The sequence below is a fragment of the Lytechinus variegatus genome, chromosome 1, assembly GCF_018143015.1.
Source record: "Lytechinus variegatus isolate NC3 chromosome 1, Lvar_3.0, whole genome shotgun sequence".
NCBI classification, from domain to species: domain Eukaryota; kingdom Metazoa; phylum Echinodermata; class Echinoidea; order Temnopleuroida; family Toxopneustidae; genus Lytechinus; species Lytechinus variegatus.
Window position 1 is genome coordinate 93,158,314 of NC_054740.1, and position 19,888 is coordinate 93,178,201.

A 19,888-nucleotide genomic window follows, 5' to 3' on the forward strand; every position below is an offset into this window, starting at 1 on the left:
CCACAGTTCATTGCAAATGAGAACTGATACACTTTTTCTTAAAAGTACATGTAAATACAGGTGTCTGGTGTTCAGATATTGATTTCCCCACTTTAATGGTTTGCAAGCCAGCAACATGTAGGGAAGGTAATCAATAGCTTCCTCAGGACTCCTGACCTTCCAAGTTCGCTTACAGGTCAATGCAAAAACTAAAACAAATGCTGTCATGTAGTACAAGCATACAGTACGTACATGTTAAGCCGTGTTTATGCTTCCACTTTTCAGGCCAGAATCAGCGTTTCCATACATGATTAGTCAAAAACATGGTTGCGTCCATGCTAACTTTCAAATAAATGTTTCAAAATGCTGATCATTAAGTCACAAAAAAGTGCATTTGTAAACATCGTTTGACCAGAATCAGGCTTTCTGGGGAAGTACAAACAGAACCACGATCGTAAACGTGTTTAAATGGTACATGCTTCCGGTGAGATGAAAATCCATGGGCAAATACAGTTGCATTGCTCCATATGGCCGCATGTTATCTCCACGTACAATAACAACTCTCGGAAAACTTTTTTTGAAAAAATGCGTGCCCAATACATGTATGACCTCGCTTGCCTGCTCAATGAAAATTATGATGAGAAGCCAGCTGGAGATCGTGATTTCGCCTCTGAAAAGTTAAGCATAAACAGCAATCTCAGAACCACGTTTACGATCGGCGTTTTGAATCAACGTTTGAAAATTCCGTCCTCACAATGGAAGCATAAACACCCCCTAATGATGTAAAAGAGAGCGACAGGAACGAATCATATCACCCCTAAAAAATCACAAAAGGAATGCTTTGGTGCAACCATCATGATAGTTGCACAAGATCTGCCACAATCAAGAACATTGCATTTTAACTGGATTACGGCTTGCTGCACAATAAAGTAGCACTTTGTACATTTTTTTAAAGAGAAATTCCAGTAGTTGCAGTAAACACTGATTTCATGAGAAAGTCTGTAAAACAAGTCTTAATTGTCAGTATATCATGGAGGATCTAGATCTGGTACAGTTACATTAACTGAACTTTGTGAATCTTGAAATCTACGCTGAAAAATGTTCACACCGAAGATCCCCAACACAGATAAGCGCACGTGGGACAATGTATAATTATTGCTTAGAGCGTCGGGCCTGACGCTCTACCCTAATCCTGTGCTTATTTGCTGATTTCTCAGCAATTACACAATTTCTTCCAGAATCCTTTGGCACATGCGTTTTATAAATACAAACAGACACTTTGGTGGTCATTTCATTGGATTCTGTACGAACTCATTTTGATATCGTTACCAAAACTGGAATTTACCTTTAAGCCCAGAAATTCAGCAATTGCCCCTACAGTGTACAAGACAAACATACAAAGGTGCCCCAGGTAAAAAATAATTTTCTACACAAACAGCACCACCCTACAAAATAATCTACATGGTCTGATGCAACATCACAGTAATTTCAAAATATGGATTAAAGGCATGATAGGCAACAAGACTCTTATTGCCTATCATGACTCTTGTTGCCTATCATGCCTTTAATCCATATATTTGGGAATTTGTAAAGGAGCAAATAGTTCAATAGGGATTTAAAAGGAGGGGGGATAGAGAGAGGGAGAGAACAGGTGGAGATATGGGGAAACAGCAATAGTTTCGGGGGGTACATACTTTGCTGCAAACTGTACATGTATGTACCTGCAATTAAGGTGAAGGATGAAGATAATTATCAACATACACAAGTACCGGTAGTCTGGTACATGTATTCAAATGTTGTAACTGAAAAAAAAATACAATCAAGCCTAGAATACACAGAAATATACATGTACCCCCCCCCCCCCCCGCCATTACCATGTCAACAGTTTCCAACACCTGGAAAACATATATGTCTTGCCTAATATTATCCTCAAGACCAATCAGTGAGCTATATCATGAGAACTGTATACAATGTAAACATAACCGCAAGATTTTTGGCTAATTCTTTTACATACTGTATATGTTGTTTCCATGGAAACACAATTTTCGACACATACAAAAAAATATGTCTTGCACATATTTACCCCAATACCAATATGTGTGCCAAGTTTCATGATAATTGGTTAAAAACTGAGGAAGCATTTCAATGCGCAAGATTTGCGCCCGCCCGACAGTACATGTACACTGATTCCATGTACATGTATACTGATTCCATGTACATGTATACCCTTCAAACTTCATTTGGCAGGGGTACATACATAAAGAGCAAAATTTAAAAGTCACTACACACTGTTACGTACAAAACATTCATAATAACAAATTGTGTACGTGTAGTGGAAACAAACAAACAGAACATCTTTCATTCATGTTGGTCAGTATACAAAAACAGACCTTTTTCTTTTGAGAATCAAGATAATTCCCTTTTGAATCTTCTTAACATTTTCATTCTATCCTTTCATGCTATCTAAATCTGTTGTTATCATGGAAATTATTAAAGTGCTTGCCTGTTTCTTGGTGGAGTTTTTTTTCACCTACTACATGTAACAGCTAAAATTGTAACATTTTCTTCATTCAGCTTTCCCATTTCATCTCTCTCTGTCATATTTAAAATTCTAGCAATTACCAAAAAAATTCAAAACAATAGAATAGTTCATTGTAAGTGTAAAATCAAATGCAGAATATCTAGTTGAAATCAAAAGGAACTTACCATAACTTGAATAAGCTTCGGGCAAATTTTTCCCTTCCTGTTGTTCATCAGCCAGTGCTTTAACATATTGTTTGCTCAATTCTAGTATTTGCTGTTTGAGTTTTACACTCTCTGGAACATTAGGCTCTGTCCGATACAGAGCAAACGTAAATAGGGTATATGTCCAGAGTATCATGGTAAGGAATGCAATGATTCCAAACCGTTTTGACAAGATTGGAGGTACCTTGTACCATGACCTCCGAGTTCTGCCTTGATTTCCCATTTTTGCGATTGATAATGATATTTCATAAAGATACTACAATATGAATTGAATTCAATTTTCTGCGGCTCAATACGTATTTATCATGGTGTGAAGGTCTGGTCCAACTCCAATATTATATCTGCAGAATCCCAATTGACTTGAAGCGACAGCAATGAAATTTTGGCCAGCAGGTTGAACAATCCTGGACTCCACCACAAATTTTTAAGACCTTTCTTCAGAACAGAATGATAAACTTTCATCACACACTCAGCTGCTAGTTCTCAAGTTAAAATCCTAATTCATACAGCAATTGCAAATCCAGCTAGCTTAAAATGCACTATGGAGTATTTGTACCAGTACATTTTATTGAAATTGAAATTCTCACCATACGGTCTGTACATATGTTTAATTTTATTTTTCACACATTGATGTTCATTCCTATTATAGCACTGATTGCATGTAGAAGACTCTCTCATTCCACTGATTTATCCACAATTCCTTGACTGAAATTTGCATACTGTTGGATGATGAATGAATGGTTAGTGATGTACGAGTCTACCTTGTAGAAACCAGCTCCTGTTATTCACACACAGTATACTGTAAAGAGAGAGAGAGAGAAAAAGTAATAATCAAACATGTTTCTCTATTAAAATGCAAGTATACAATCAACTGAAAAGCAAATACACAGTGCATACGGGTATTTTCATGGTAACTGACATTACACGGCACAATGTTTTCACACCTTTCATTGTGTGTATCTCTAAAACAACAAATGATGAGAGTTTGCTTTTGATAGAGTTAATAATAGGCCCGTTTTGAAAGTCCATTTTGATGCACGTGTACACAGCGTGTTTTTCGGTCGTGTACACGTGTACACGTTGTAAACACTGTGAGAGCGAGTTCTGTTTTCATGTTGACACGGACCCGCATCAACATGTCATAAAAAGGGGTCTATATAGCCTAAGTCACGGTTTTAAAGCTTACCTGAGAAGTTTGAAGTATCAATCCACAAAAATTGGTGCAAATTAAAAGTTTACTCGGCTTAGCAGCGCATTATATTAATAAAGAATGCAAAAGAAAATCAGTGCAGGGCCCTAGCTAGCGGCGACGCTCGTTGGATGCGCATTTTGTATACGGTACCGTACATGCATGCACAGATCGCTGCAGAATAAGTGTAACTGAAGTTATCGATTGATTTTCATTATTATGTTGCCAATTTGAAGAGCGTTTGTTTGTAGGCTTGTGTGCGAGCGTATAACACGTAAGTTATAGCGATGATCGCTATCGCAATTGGTGATTCTCAAATTGACTCTGAGTGTGATTGAGCAACGCTTTCGAGCTTTTGAGACCGGAGCAGACCCATTTCGTGGTACAAAAACGTGAGTCTCCAGAAAGAATGTGGATTAAATTGGCGATTTTGGAAGTGAACTCACTCTGGATTAATTGAAATATATTGACATATTAGTAATTAAAACATGTGCAGTGTCTGAGAACTAAGATTTAATGTGAGGCTGTGAGTGTGAGCTTGTTTATGCAGATGCCACCGTGTACACGGTGATGGAATTTATTACACGTGCACTGACTTGACCGTGCGTGTACACGTGTACACGTGTACCCGAAACGGGCCTAGTTAATAAAGTGAACCTTGCTGTATACTCTGACTCTAAGTTTTCCAATGTAACCACATTTTTTTATGCATCAGCAAGCAAAAATGTGTTGGTAACTGACATTATGCAAAAGGACATGCAATTTCAGGGTGTTCATTAAAATTGAAATATCTCATGTCCCTGAGTAGATACAGTAATAATTTGAATATGTAAATATACCTCCCTTACTAGGTTAAGATGTGTCAAAATATCAAACAATTCGTTTTTGTCTTTTCAGGGCTATGATAATTTTTCCACAACCATGCTGGTAACTGACATTACACTTAATTTGCCAGAGATAACACATAGAAGTCAAATGCGTGGAATCACTGCATTGTATCTTCTGTGCAGGGCTTCACATGAAAGTGAGCTTGATGTAGAAGTATATCCAAGTTTTAGGAACATTTCAATGAAATTTTTTTTTTTTTCTTAATTCGTTTCTTTTATTTGAACATTTTTAATATTACTTGTCGGTAACTGACAATACACATTAACATTTACCAGTGCTTTATGATTTTCAAAGGCATAATTTTCTTGGTACTTATATGTAAGGCTTTTTAATAAGCCTGAGTCATATCGATTATTTTGAAAACCGGTGTTCGACAGCTCTAATTCGATCGAACATCGATGCATCGAATATTGAAGGCGGGGAAAATGTAGTCTTTTGTTTTTGCATCGATGCGATGCGCTTTGCATATGCACTACGCACTGACGGTATGCGCTGGCCAGGTGAGCGTAGCACAAGCAGATGACAGAGCAAAGTTCGTTTGTATTTTCCATGATCACAAAACACACAAAAAAAGGCCGGGGACCAAAGCAGAATTCTTCCCAAAATATCTTCAACAATGATATTTGCAGATGACAACATATAAGTTTAAAATGAAACAATAATAAAGACATGAATCACGCAGAGTCGATCCGTATGATTTTCGGTCAACTAGCATTCGCAGTCCATTCACCAGCCCCGTCCGCAGCTCCGTACACTCACGTCACTCTGCCGAAACGACAGGCGTGCTTGACGTCAGCGCCAGCAAACAAGTGCAATCAACGGAGAGTGCTGTAACTTGCCTGAGATTGTGTAGTTGGATCCAAAATGAGCTCCAAATAAATTTATGGGAATAAATACGTAATTTTCTCTGGATGGTCATTTGAATTGCTATTCAATGCTGATATAACGATTGTGAGGAAAGATTGTGGAATATGAGTTATGACGATTTTCGAGAATTAATTCTGATAATGACAATCCAGTTTTTTAGACGCAATTGAGCATGCGATCAAAATAAATACGAATGTTTCGAATCAAGCCCTAAATTCATCTAAATTATTACGATTTAACAAGATTTTATGGTCATACTAAGAATATTGACAATGTCAGCAAAGTATGTTATGTTCATATGGAAGAATTAATACTGGGATTATTTCTGTTGTTATTCCATCTCTGGACGTCTCCTCCAAGCTCCGAGAAAAAAGCACAATGCGCATGCGTGTTCGATGACATATGACATATTTTCCCATTCATGAAATCAGAGCCCAAAGTTGGGCACAAACTAGCTTCAAATTGATGGGAAAAAAAATCAAACGCAATTTTCTCTGTTTTGTCATGTAAGATGTTATAATATGTATATGGTGATATGAACTTGAACAGAGTTTTTGCATGTACATGTAGACAATGTTCGAGAATCAATCCTGACGTGATGATTATTTTTTTAGACAAGTGCACTAGCTCGACTCGAGAAGTCAAGTCGATCGTCATGAGATGTCCGCCATTGAAAATTGAAACGAAATACAAACGTTTCACATCAAGCTCTAAATTCATATTAATGATTATCATATGCAAATTATTGTTAAATATTACGATTAAATAATATTCTATGGTCATGATATTAATATTGTTCATGAAAGCAAGCTTTATTTTATGTTGATCGCGTCAATTTCCGGCCATTTTCTGGTTTGATTAAAGAACAGTACCGGTACTGCGCATGCACGATCGATGGCCATGACTTCCATTCATGAATTCATCGTGCATAAATTATCTCGGCACGAGCAGACGAGTAAGACTCGAACTATGACCGAAATAAACTTCAAAATAATGGTGAATAGCATTATAATTACTCAATCGGTTTCATTTTGGGGGCAATAGAAATCAAGTAAGTAGTAGTAAAGTTGGACATTACTGATATTTTGATGATTGATTGTGTAAACCAAACGAATCGGCCGGCCGACGTATTTTTTTTTTTTCGATGCACCGATTTTGCAAAATCTGCATCGGTGTTCGATGACATCGATCGAACACCGATTTTAAAATCGATTCGACTCAGGCTTACTTTTTAAAATCATAAGTTTCATAATACTTCACATTTTTAATTATCAAAAGATAACAAATGTATGTTTTACTTACTCGGGGGGGGGGGGGGGTGGGGTCATAGCAGCTACATGTTTTCCTATGGTAATCTAATATTGCATTGACTGTACACATGGATTTTTCTGACTATACACCCATTGACTTTTTAAACCTTTTCCTCTCCAACCTCCCCTCCCCTAGGCTACATGTACCCCTCCCCCGAATCTCATGCTGCCATGTAGTTTTATTGATTTCTATTCTGGTCAGTGCAAGCAATGCTTGCTCATATCTGTCGGATTTCAATTCTCTTCATAATTTGTTTAATCATTTTCTTTGCTAATTTCTTTTTTCAGCTGTCAACAAAAAATATAATCCAGCTTCTAAACTGAAACTGAACTATTTGTAAAAAAAACCCCACAGTTTTAGTAGATCCATGCAACATTGATCAGAACTGTCAAATTTCATGTTTCATCTATATGTGTAAACAATATTTGTAAACTAAAAACTAAAAATAAATGAGGAAATGAGAAAAAAGTTCATGTTTTCGGTAACTGACATTACATGCCATATACCTCATCAATGTTTTTTTATCAGATGAATGAATTACTGGTGTTTCTTTCTGTGGGATTTTAAAAAAGTGTTATAATAGCAAGCGAAATCACAGGCGAAAACATCATGATCAAACCTGTTCTTTAAAAATCTGTCAAAACAAAATATGTATCAATATACTATTTTCAACACTAATATGTATCAATACTTTGGCAGCCATTTTGAAATAAAAAAATGGCCACCAGAGTCAGAATTTTTTTGTCTCAGAAGCTTCAGGTCTTGTATTATTAAAAAACACAACTTGATTTTTTTTGCCTCTGTGTCCATCTGTGGTGAAAATGCTCATATAGCTCTTCTGGAGGAATACTTCTGGCATGATATAGCAAGTGTCGACTTGGCAAACTTTAAAATACCCTTTTTAAGTTTGAAATCCAAGGTCATCATGGGCCAAGACTGCTCATGCTCTGTTGACTGGTCTCAATGCACCTTTCTAGAGACCTTGGGAAGTTTGGGTGACACTTTTAATTTTGCCCATTAGTGCAGTAATAAATGTTCCTAACAGCAAAGTGGCCCTTCCCTATGAATATTGAAATTGGGGGCATAAAATTGGGTGTCATTATCATGTGAAGCTTATTGACCATAAATGAACTTTGACCTTGACTTATTAGGAATTGATTAACAAAGTAACAATTTCAATTCAAGTTCGAATTAACAATTTCAATTCAAGTTAGAATTAACAATTTCAATTCAAGTTAGAATAAACAATTTCAAAACTTTCTTAAAAATTCAGTCATAGCCTACATGTACATGGTTAAGACTTAAGTTTTGGATGTTAATCCTACTTTTAATATCATAATTTGAATACATTTTAAGATAATCATAGAAACTATAATATTTTTTGTTAGTAATATTCATACATTTTATTACATTAAGATTTGCTTTTTTAATGTGAGTTATAAGTATTTTCCTTTTCATTTTGTTTTATTGTTCTTTGCCTACCCATTGAAATAATGAACACATCACAGTGAATACTCTACAAATTTGTTGCACATGTACTTATCAATTACAATTTACAATGATTTGAAAATAGTTTGTGTAATGGAGAAAGAATGAATGGGGTGGGGTTGTCGTAGGCAATAAAAAGGGAAATGATGGGATGTTTGTGGGGGAGGGGATTGGCGAAAAGAAGTCAATGTTCGGAGCGAACAAAATCAATAATCATTTATGGATGTGTCTACTATGATAGTGGCTGAATAATCTTTCTTTATGGAGATTGGGAAGTCCACCTTGGGTCGGGAAGGGTAGGTGATTCAATAGATTTTACCAGAAGTACACCTTCAATATCATGACAATACTTCGTCAAACATATCTCTGATACATTGGAATTAGCAATCATTCAAAGGTATTCATTTCAAGTACGAATAATTGAAGTTGATTTGTGTGAATGTTTTATATTTCATTTGTTCATTCCTACATGAGTTCCTACTATTTATTTGAATACTGAGCACTGGATGAATTGTTCAATTTCACTACGTCTTTATATATCGGAATTATGCTTTATATTATATTAAGAATTATCTATAACGTTGTTGGCCTAATTACTGCAAGAGGACGAGTTGGAATGTGAATGAGATGCCCCAAAGCTGATGACAGGTGATCAAATTAGTATTCACTTTCTGGGTAGAGTAAATCAATGTGCTTGAAAATGAGTTTCCCCGAATTCCTGCCATTGGAATGTGTGCATCCATGCCTACGTGACCTGTTAACATGTTGAGTGCAAATCAGCTGATTTTGTGACCTCAAATTTTCTCCATTTTGTTTATGCTGGAGGGGGGGGGGCTACAAATTTAAGACCTTCCTGAAAAGTTTCTTCTTTTTTTTCCAGTTTAAAGGTCAAGTCTACCCCACAAAAATGTTGATTTGAATAAAGAGAGAAAAATCAAACTAGCAAAATGCTGAAAATTTAATCAGAATCGGATGTAAAATAAGAAAGTTCTGACATTCTAAAGTTTTGCTAATACAGTGTATATCACAAAACAGTGATATACACAACTCAAATGAGACAGTCAATCAATGTCCCTCACTCACTATGTCTTATGTTTTTTACTGTTTGAATGATACAGAGCTACCAAGTCTCACGCATTATGCGTGAGACTCAAGCATTTTGGACTCTTTTCATCCCCTCAAATCTCTGTCTCACGCAACTATCACAGCCTATCCCCATATACATTGTACACAAAGTCTGTGATCTCACTCAGATTCACAGAAAATCTCACGCATAGCTGGTCTTTGAACTTGGCATCTCTGATGATACAATATTTCATTTTTTCAATGATTTGACAATAACGACCAACTTGACTTTAATAATCATATAGTGTTAAACAATCCTCATTCAACATGTTCAGGGAGGAATTACTTGTTGTTTCACTTGACAATGAGGAGAAAAATAGGATATTCCCTATTTCATATAATAAAATACAAAGAAATAGAGAGTGGATGATGTCATTAGTCTCATCATTTGCATACCGAACAGGATGTGCAAATAATTGTGAAATTAAGCAAACTTCTAAAATGTCATAACTTTCTTATTTTACATCCGATTTTGATAAAATTTTCAGCGTTATGCTTGTTGGATTTTTCTCTTTTTATTCAAATCAACTTTTTGTTGGGGTGGACTTGTCCTTCAAATAATCTGTTCATGAATTCTGCAACTTTAAAATAACTACATTAAATATGTGTATGGTTGAATGATAATTTCTATCTATGAATTGTTCTTGAAAACGGCATTTTCTAACATCGCTATAAATCAAAGGTACATCATAACGAAGCGGTTCAAGGGTCAGGCCGATGGTATACATTGCTTTGTTGACACACGGATTGAGGGATCTATACGAGATTGGTCTGGTAAGAAACCTCTCATTTTTGCCATTTATAGTGAAATAATTTTTATCCCTTTATACGCATTAGGCCTTTGAAGGTTCATAGATAAATAAAATTCACCCTTACAAACCAACTACGGATTTCCTTGGGAAATCAATCCGGGTGTGGAGGTCTCGCTTGTAAATGTTATGCTTATGCGTCTATGGGATGGGGTTCAAGGCTTCGTGATGAAGAAGTATATGATGCACCACGCCGTACACCGGGGTACCGTAGTACCCCGGGGTACGGTGTTGTGCAGCGCCATCTCGTGTTGTAATAGTGTACAGTTACATTGTTGTCATGGTGATCACGGTCGTACGATCGGAGCGACAATCATGACAATGAATGGGGACAATGATCACAACGCCTATTTCCTTTCTTTGATACAATCTAATGCCAATAATAGTAAACAAATTATGTTATACTTAAGAATTTAAGTATACTTTTCGACAGCTAACTTACACAAAAGATTAGCTTATAGTCCCAAAACTCGCCCTGGTACACGCGGTGGGGGAGGTGTAGGCTTATTACTCGTCCATCACAGGCACAGCGCAGTGCATGTGCAGCGCATTTGCAATGGTATTGCATGAATTTCCAAAAGTGAAGATAGCCATTAGTTTTTGTATAATGATTGAGCAATGTTGGGGGAGAGCTAAAATTAAATTTATGGACTTTGATTCTTGTGATTAACGTCAATAATTATAATTTACGTAATAAATAATATTAATGTCATTAAAATGATTTTATAGTTTTATTTTCACGTATTTTGTATTAATTTTTAAAAAAATCTGTACAATACATTAAAATATGCTTGTACACATTTTTGGTAACCCAGGGTACAGCGCAAAAAATAAAAATAATTCAACAAAATGGCAGATTAATATTTGGTACCCCAGGGTACCAAATACTGCATCATATGTCAAAATATTAAAAAATATCATCACAAATCCTCAAGGCTACCCTATCGCAGGGCTCGACACTAGCGGCGGTCCGACGGTCCCAGACCGGTAAAAATCGCTGTCGGGCCAGTAGATTTTCAGAAATAGGAAGATTTACTGGTCCGACATGACCAGTAAAAAATATCATTGTCGGGCCAGTAATTTTTCCAAAAATAGCAAGATTTAAGGGTCCGACATGACCAGTAATTAAAACCATTGTTGGGCCAATAACTTTTCCAGAAATGGTCAAATTCACAGCAAACCATTTCCACCCGTTAAATTCTGCCATTCACACACAATATACACACAGAATAAATCGCATGTAAGTGTTACTAGAGTACCTACAGCATGCATACAGTGTACATGTAGTCAGCCACACAACCCACATGGTAAATTCTCTACTGGCCGCAAGAACGAAGCCTGGCTAAACTCTGGTAGAAATCTCTCACAGAACTGTCAAAATTCATGGTTCATACTCATGAAAGGCTCTTATAATGTCCATATTTCCTAAAAATTGGAGTAACTCTGTCATTTGTTAGCAGTAAAAGGAGAAAATTTCACTTCTGTTTTGGTTCAAACAGATCGGGTTTCGGGTGATATCGTCTGAATACATAATAGCTCCACATATGCATTTATGTGTGTGTTGATACAGTAGGTATCTGACTTTCTTTCGTAGCTATCTTAATTGAGCCAAAAAGAAACTGATAAATATTTATGATAGTTTTAGCTTTCTTCCTCTGTTTTCTTCCTCTGTTTTCTTCCTATCTTTCTTTTCTTCTTAATCTCTCTTTGTTTCTTCCCTCATTTTTTTTGTTACTGTCTTTCTTTTTTAATTTCCCTTTTTTTCTTTAATTCATTCTTTCTTTCTATCCTTTTATAAAATATTTTCTCCATTTCTTTTTTCGATTTCTTTCTGATATTTTCTTTCTTTGGTTCTTGAGTCCATCCATCCTATATTCATCTCTTCTCTTCTTCCTTTCTTTCCTTCCTTTTTTACCCCTTTCTTCCCTTCATTCTTTATTACTTTCTTTGTTTCTTTCTTTCTTCCACCCATCATTTATTTACCCTTTCTTGATTTTTTAAAGAAATTTTCTCAGCCCTTTCTCTCTCTCTTTCTTACATTCATTCCTTCCTTTCTTCTGCCTTTCTTTTTTCCTTCCTTTCATCTATTCTTTTACCTTTTCTTTTTTTTATAATTGTTTCTTTCCTTCCCTTCCATCCTTTATTTCCTTCTATCATTTTACCTTTCCCTTATTTTTTCCTTAATTCCTTTCTTCCTTCTTTCAATCCTTCCGTCCTCTCTTTCTTTCTTTTGTCCGTCTTTCCATCTCTCCTTTTCCCCTTTCTTTTTTATTGCTTCTTCTTTCTTTCCTTTACAACTTTCTGGATTTGTTCTTTCTTTCTGTATTGCTTGCTTCATTTCTTTCCTTCACTTTTTTCCCTTTTTTTCTTTCTTTTATCTGTTCCTTCTTTATTCCTTCCTTCCTTTCCTTCTTTAGTTCTTTCTTTTTTTTTCTTCCTTCACATCTATCCTTTCTTTACCCTTTTTCTTCCTTTTAAATTCTTTCTTTCTTTTCCTCCCTTCCTTCCTTCCTTCCTTCCTTCCTTCCTTTCTTTCTTTCTTTCTTTCTTCATTTCTGTCTTGCTTTCTTTTTGTCCTTCATTTCCTTCATTTTTTTTTTTGGGGGGGGGTAACGAATGGCTAGAAAAATAAAATTGCGCCTTTTTTTAATGTTTTCTTATCTTTTTGAGACCAGTAGATTTTAGGTTCGGACCAGTAAAATTTGAAAAACTGGGTATCTACTGGTCCGACATGAATAGGTTGGACCAGTAGAAAAAATTGGTTAGTGTGGAGCCCTGCCTATCGGTATATGTGTGGTAAATTGAATTTTATTGCAAAATCATTTTTCTTAGCGGAGACACCTTACGAGAATTTAAAGCGAAAGTGTATTTCTTTTTGGTCAATATGTTCCGTTGGTTACTCACCTGTTACCTAACGTCAATGATGTTATTACTCAAAGAAGTGAAAGTAGTTACTCAGACTTATAGCTGATTGTTCTCATAAATTTATGATGTGAATGATGTTTATGTCCATGGTTGTTTTGAGTTGGCCCATTTCCGTTACAACTCAAATTTTCCTCGAAAATCGCACCATTTTATACAATTGTATTTTTTTCTTATGTTTGACATCCTTTACCCATAAAAGTATATATATTCTAAAAGGAAATTGTCTGAGGAATTCAAAAATGGAATCAGAAAAGGCATAGGGTAATGTCATAAAAGTTAAAGGTCAAAATATGTGGAAAACTGTGAAAAAAACATACTTCCCAATAAATCTGAGAATCAGATAAACTTTACACCCTATAGGGAAATAATATGCATATTTCAATTCTTTAGAGTGAGACCTTTCCAGTGATATATAACTTGTTGGGGATAACTCTACCAAAATAACTGGGCGCAATCATCTTTTAAGACCAAATTTCACATCACAATTTTTGCGGGTAAATATGTATCAATGCTTGATTTACCCCCTAAAATATTAATTAGCCTTGCCTTTAGTTGCATAAATACACTTGCAAACACTAACCAGTATATTATAATATATTTACTGTGGTTATTATGAATAAAAAATGATTTCATTTGACTCAAATTGTGGGATTTGTCACCTCTTGGCTCAAAGACTGGTGGACCACAGGTTGACAACTGAGAGTCAGGTTTAACATATAAATATAGGAAGATGTGAATGCACAATGAAAAGTTCTCATTACTGCTTAGCTTATTAGATTAGAGTGAACAAAAACAACTGACAAGTTATAAATAAATCCAGACACCTGGCAAAAATACTTTGATTATGTTATTTTAGAGTGTTATATTTTAAATATACCCTCATGTTCAACATTCTGCAGGACATGGTCTCTTGGTACTGTGTCAATTGAATGTCTATGCACAGAACATATTTCTATGAGTACATTTGCCTCTGTTTAGTTTAATCTTTGTACCAGTTTCATTCTCAAGTAGTTTTTTGTTTAGTTTTTTTATAATTTGGAAAAATATTCTCTGAACACTTTTGTGCCAGCCAAATATGTGTCATTTACTGATTTATAGAAGCAGTGTGATGTAACATTAAGAAAAGAGTAAATAGAATCAGATGAGGACTTTATTGCAACAAACAAGTTTTCATTGATTAAATTTGCATAAAAGGTGTATTTATATCTATTATGATACCAGAGTAATCTGAAGATTCTGACACAAAGTTATCATTATCGGTCTACGCTGTCAATATTGAAACCATGAGGTCATAATTATTAAAACAATAGATTGATTTATCTCTGAAGCCTTTAATTAGTTTGTGCTTTTCTTTTTGAAATTTATGCAGCTTCTAAATTTTATTCAAGGTGTAACCCACAACTGTATTTTATCTCTCCTCATTTCCTATACATCAGACAGTCACAATTTCAATCATGTTAATTTCATGTTTTACATCAATTAATTATACTAATTAGCTTAATTAGGTACCCTTTAAACTTAAAAGTTCAAAATTGACCCACTTATGATTGAAGAATAAGCTAGTGAGCCCCAAAACTATTACATATTTAGGTAATGTGATGTTACACATTTAGTTTCTTAATGAAATGAAAATTTATGCTCCCCTCGTCATGCTCCCCTCGTCCACCACCATGCAAAAATGGCCAATCGATGTTACATAATTGCTAATTACTGGTAAACGAAGTAATCTCAAGTATTTCTTTTTCTTTTAAGTAATTGGTATAAAGATTCCCTTTAATATGATACCAAATATACCAATGTAGCACATGTATTTCAAGTTTTATACCATTAATTATTTCTGTGCTTGTCGTGCAAATGTAACGATACCACCTATTCGCGGGCCCAACTTAAAATGAATGGCGTTTATGTTAAATCCATAGTTGTTTTCATTATAGTTTTCATATATACTAAATCTAGTGATATGTCATAAATATTTGTGATGTTGTGGAAGGATATTTACATCAGATAGCGTTCAAGTGAAGGTGACGCGAAAGAATAAGCGTTTGTTGTTACGGCGGTAGGATAAATCAGAAAGCAATTTGCGACGACAGTGCACATTAGGGGTACATGTTCGTTCTTCCCAGTCAAGTTCTACAAGGAGGCATGTAAGTTTGATTCTAAGTTATATCGTTCAATCAATTTAGCAGCTAAGATTTTGACCACGTTGATATTATTCTTAAGAAAACAATTATCACAGAAAGTAGGGTTGAATGTCAATTCAATTTCGTATATCTGGTACATGATCGTTATATGCTTCATGTTATTGTTATATAGTCAGTTTCACATTATAAAAGAGAAGATTTGTCATGATCAGTTTTGTATACCCCCTGTTCGCTGTACATAGAAAGTGAATGAACTTTATTTATTTTGATTAATATTTGGCGAACGGTAGTAGTAGCTTTAGAAATTCAGACTCGATTAAATTACATGTAGATGAGTCATGGGAGAAACTGTACTAGCTCATTTTGTTATGTCAATTTTTAGGGAATTTCATTGACGTATACCATGTCCGAGCGATGCCAAGTGAAATCTCTAGAGGGTGACTTGGTGGATGTACCCTTGTTCTCTCTTGGCCTATAGTAGGGTGAGTAGTTCGAATGGCCAAGTTATGGTTATTTTGTTATGATTTACATGTATAATAATTAAGGCAATAACTGTTCAAATGCTATGATATAATGTGCTTAAAAAGAATGATTTAAAATCAGTGCTACATTATTGTTATTATTATCATTGGTTAATTCGAATATATTTTTGTAAACATAAGACTTCATTGAAAAATGATCAATAATTCTTCTTAGTAATGTGATAGCCTTATGAGCAAGAAATGAATTATATACTTACATGCAATTTGTGTTGTATAATATCTACTGGTACTTGAATTAAATCCATAATCATGCAATTGATTAATGAAATACAATTTAACGATTGATGAAATACCATTTATCAAGATATATGATAATCATGTGATCTTGGATCAGTATTGATTAATTACTATATTCATTGTTCCCTTATTTACAGGGGTTTGTTTTTCCTTGTTTCTGTATGATCTACCCGGCTGTCAATAAATGGCTGACCCACCCCTATTTCTTGTCTATGGTTGTCCTGACTGAGTACTAACCCCCATCCCATACTACCACCCAAGCCTAGTTTACTACATATGCGTCGTGTATCTTGGCGAAAAAACAACATGGTGACATAGTCATTGCACTTTTTGGCCCTCTGCAGCATGCCAGCGAGTTTTCCCCGTCTTTTCAGAATATTTTTCGTTTTTTTTAACAAATGCTTGTTAATAAAAGTGAAATCAATATTGCAGAAATGTCGGAAATGAAGTTGTGTCCCATTCATTGATTCAAATCTAAATTTTAGGGCTAACGTTAGATTCTAAGACTTAACTTACATTAGGAAACAGGAAAGGAAAGTAGAAATCTTGGGCCTTTTCTTTGCAAAGATTTGGGGACGAAAATTTCTTCTTTTTTTTCGGTAGGGCCTAGATCTAGATCGACTACACCGTGAATGGGACGCAACTACTGAATCAATGGAGAGTAAGCACAGGTTAGTGAATGATTTTTACTTTCTAACTTAGGAGCCTACTGGCTAGTAATCCGAGAAAGAACGATATCTGCCGTAACGAACGATAACTTCCAAACTATATCGATATGCCGCCGCTACACCTGCCAAGACCATGAAGACTCGGGGGGAGCGCGGCCAAGGCCTGGCCCCTAGCCCTGGCATGCCATTGACATCAACTGCAACTGTCATGACTGGGGCTATGCTATGGAAGAGGAAGAAAAGTTCAAAGCATGTTCTCAACTCACCACATTTTTTTACGCAGTAAGTGCATAGTAACGAAATGCTATTGGTCTCAATACAGGCCAGGTGTAGACTGTAGTGGAATTCTGAAGAAATATCTCTCAGTTCACCGACACCGCCGGTGGTCGAGTCCGTCGGTCATTTTTGTTGTCAGCTGGTTTACATTTGCGGACGTTGGGGGCAGCATATCTGTTTGTGCAGAGTTGTTTGTGCCGTGGTCGAGTGGTAAAAGGCGTTGGATCGGAGATCCGAGGATCGGTCCCGGCTCGGCACATTTGCCCTTGAGCAAGGTATTTTATCCACATTGCTGTTTTATCGTATATCAAATACCGTAAGGGCACTAGTATTCAACCCATTTGGAGAGTTTCCTCAAATATATAGAAATATAAAATTAACCTGAATTTCAGACCCATCTTATTTCCAAGAGCAAATGCTGGTTATTCTTCAGTCGACTGTGTGCGCGGGCGGCGCCGATCTAATTATACGGCGACGGTTTTTGGCACTAGTATTCAATCCGTCGGCACTAGTATTCAACCTAGCAATGAAAGATGGCCCAGTCTCTCAACCTGCCTTTGCTATCTATCCTCACTAGGTTGAATACTAGTGCCTTTCAGTGCAAAAGGCCATCGCCGCATAATTTGATCCTCCGCGCATACAGTCGACAGATTGATAAAGAAAATACCGACAACAGATTACTCTGGAAATAACAAAGGTATAAAATTAAGATAATTTCCCTATTTCTAAATATTTTGGGAAATATGTCAAAATCTTTGAATTATGCCGGGTTGAATACTAGTGCCCATACGGTACATGAAAATGCATCAAGGGCGCTCCATGACAATAGTGCGCGTTTTTACAGTTGTTGATCTTGACGCATTTTCAAAGATGATCTTATTCAATAAATCACTTGACAAAGCCCTATGAGCGAAAATTCGTGAAATACTTTTCCTTTTCATCACGGAGTTTTTATCTCTTTTTGAATTATATATATAGAAATAGTCTGCTTCGGCATATGGAATAAAAAAAAATCATGAATGGTATAGTAAATGCCGTAGAAAATAAAATCAAAGATTTTAAAAGGAGCATAGCTCTCAAAAATGAAAGGTAAAGTAACTCTCTTCGTCAGTGCCCATGATGTGACAAAAAAAGAGAATTCAAAATCCGTTTCTGAAACAGTCGTAAAAAACACGTCTGTTCATGGGAATACGGATTGTGAAACTCTCCTTTCAAAGAAAGGTATAAATATATATAATATATTGTGTGACGGTAATGGATGAAGAAAACAAAGGTAGGCGTAGCTTAAATCAAGGTTCCCCAGAGCTATCTACCCTTTTCCCCTTTTGGGAACCTTGATTTAAGCTACGCCTACCTTTGTTCTCCTCATCCATTTCTGCCACAATATTTAAATAAAAAGAGTTGCCAAAGCTGTAGTCCGTGTGTAACTTCACACATTTGCATACTTTCTCCGATACGTGATCATGATCATATGATCATATTTCCACTGTATGTGAAATGATCATATTTCCACTGTATGTTGTATTGTTACATATCATTTAAGGAACGTAACTAGAATTCGTAGGTTTATTGATCATATTTCCACTGTATGTTGTATTGTCACATATCATTTAAGGAACATAACTAGAATTCGTAGGTTTATTGATCAGTCAACTGCTAACCATGCCATACGCTCCCTTATCCTTTCTCGTCTTGATTTTTGTAATGGTCTTCTGTCTTCAAATTAGGTGGTTTCAGACCGCCTCGAAGTTCGCCAGTTCCAGGTATTCTCTGATCGGGAAATTTACCCCGATCAGAAAATACCAGGTATTTTGGTAATGTGAAAGCAAACTACGCGTAATTTCCCCGAAAGAAAATACCCGCTAAATAGTAGGTACTTGGCGAAATTACGAGAACTTTCGTGGGGATTTTTCCAAGGTCGCAGGTATTTTGGCGATGTGAAAGCAAATTACGGGAACTTTTATCCCAGCGTGTCGTTGGGCGCGGCGGCGTGGGTGGCTGCTGGGCTAGTAATTTTGAATCTCCCGCCTTGCCTGCTTATCAGACCACACTGCGCATGCTCGTAACTTCGGGAACTTATCCCGAAGGATGTGTTTCGGGGCGGTGTGAATGCAGGAATAATTAACGGGTATTTTTTAGCCTTAAAAAGTTCTCGTAATTTAACGGGGATTCTTGTGATCGAGGCGGTTTCAAACCGCCTCGATCACAAGAATCCCCGTTAAATTACGAGAACTTTTTAAGGCTAAAAAATACCCGTTAATTATTCCTGCATTCACACCGCCCCGAAACACATCCTTCGGGATAAGTTCCCGAAGTTACGAGCATGCGCAGTATGGTCTGATAAGCAGGCAAGGCGCGAGATTCAAAATCACTAGCCCAGCAGCCACCCACGCCGCCGCGCCCAACGACACGCTGGGCTAAAAAGTTCCCGTAATTTGCTTTCACATCGCCAAAATACCTGCGACCTTGGAAAAATCCCCACGAAAGTTCTCGTAATTTCGCCAAGTACCTACTATTTAGCGGGTATTTTCTTTCGGGGAAATTACGCGTAGTTTGCTTTCACATTACCAAAATACCTGGTATTTTCTGATCGGGGTAAATTTCCCGATCAGAGAATACCTGGAACTGGCGAACTTCGAGGCGGTCTGAAACCACCTAATTCCAGAATTGGGCTGCCCGTATTATTTTCGAAGTCCGC

General features: G+C 36.3%; 1 protein-coding gene across 3 annotated transcripts in view; it reads right to left on the minus strand.

The window, feature by feature from the left end:
- The window catches only part of LOC121428818 (alpha-1,6-mannosylglycoprotein 6-beta-N-acetylglucosaminyltransferase A-like), a 75,712-nt gene extending 57,910 nt beyond the window's left edge, over window positions 1-17,802 (minus strand). Inside the window, exons 1-2 of one of the 3 annotated variants that reach the window (XM_041625670.1) lie at window positions 17,181-17,802; window positions 2,686-3,523 (exon numbers count right to left, since the gene is read on the minus strand). In XM_041625670.1, the coding sequence (XP_041481604.1) occupies window positions 2,686-2,947 (262 nt within the window). In that variant the 5' untranslated portion in view covers window positions 2,948-3,523; window positions 17,181-17,802. Of the gene's footprint in view, window positions 1-1,673; window positions 1,708-2,685; window positions 3,524-17,180 lie in introns of those variants that run through there. The other 2 variants (XM_041625680.1, XM_041625689.1) reach the window with 2 other exon arrangements.
- Between the last annotated feature and the right edge of the window lie 2,086 nt (window positions 17,803-19,888).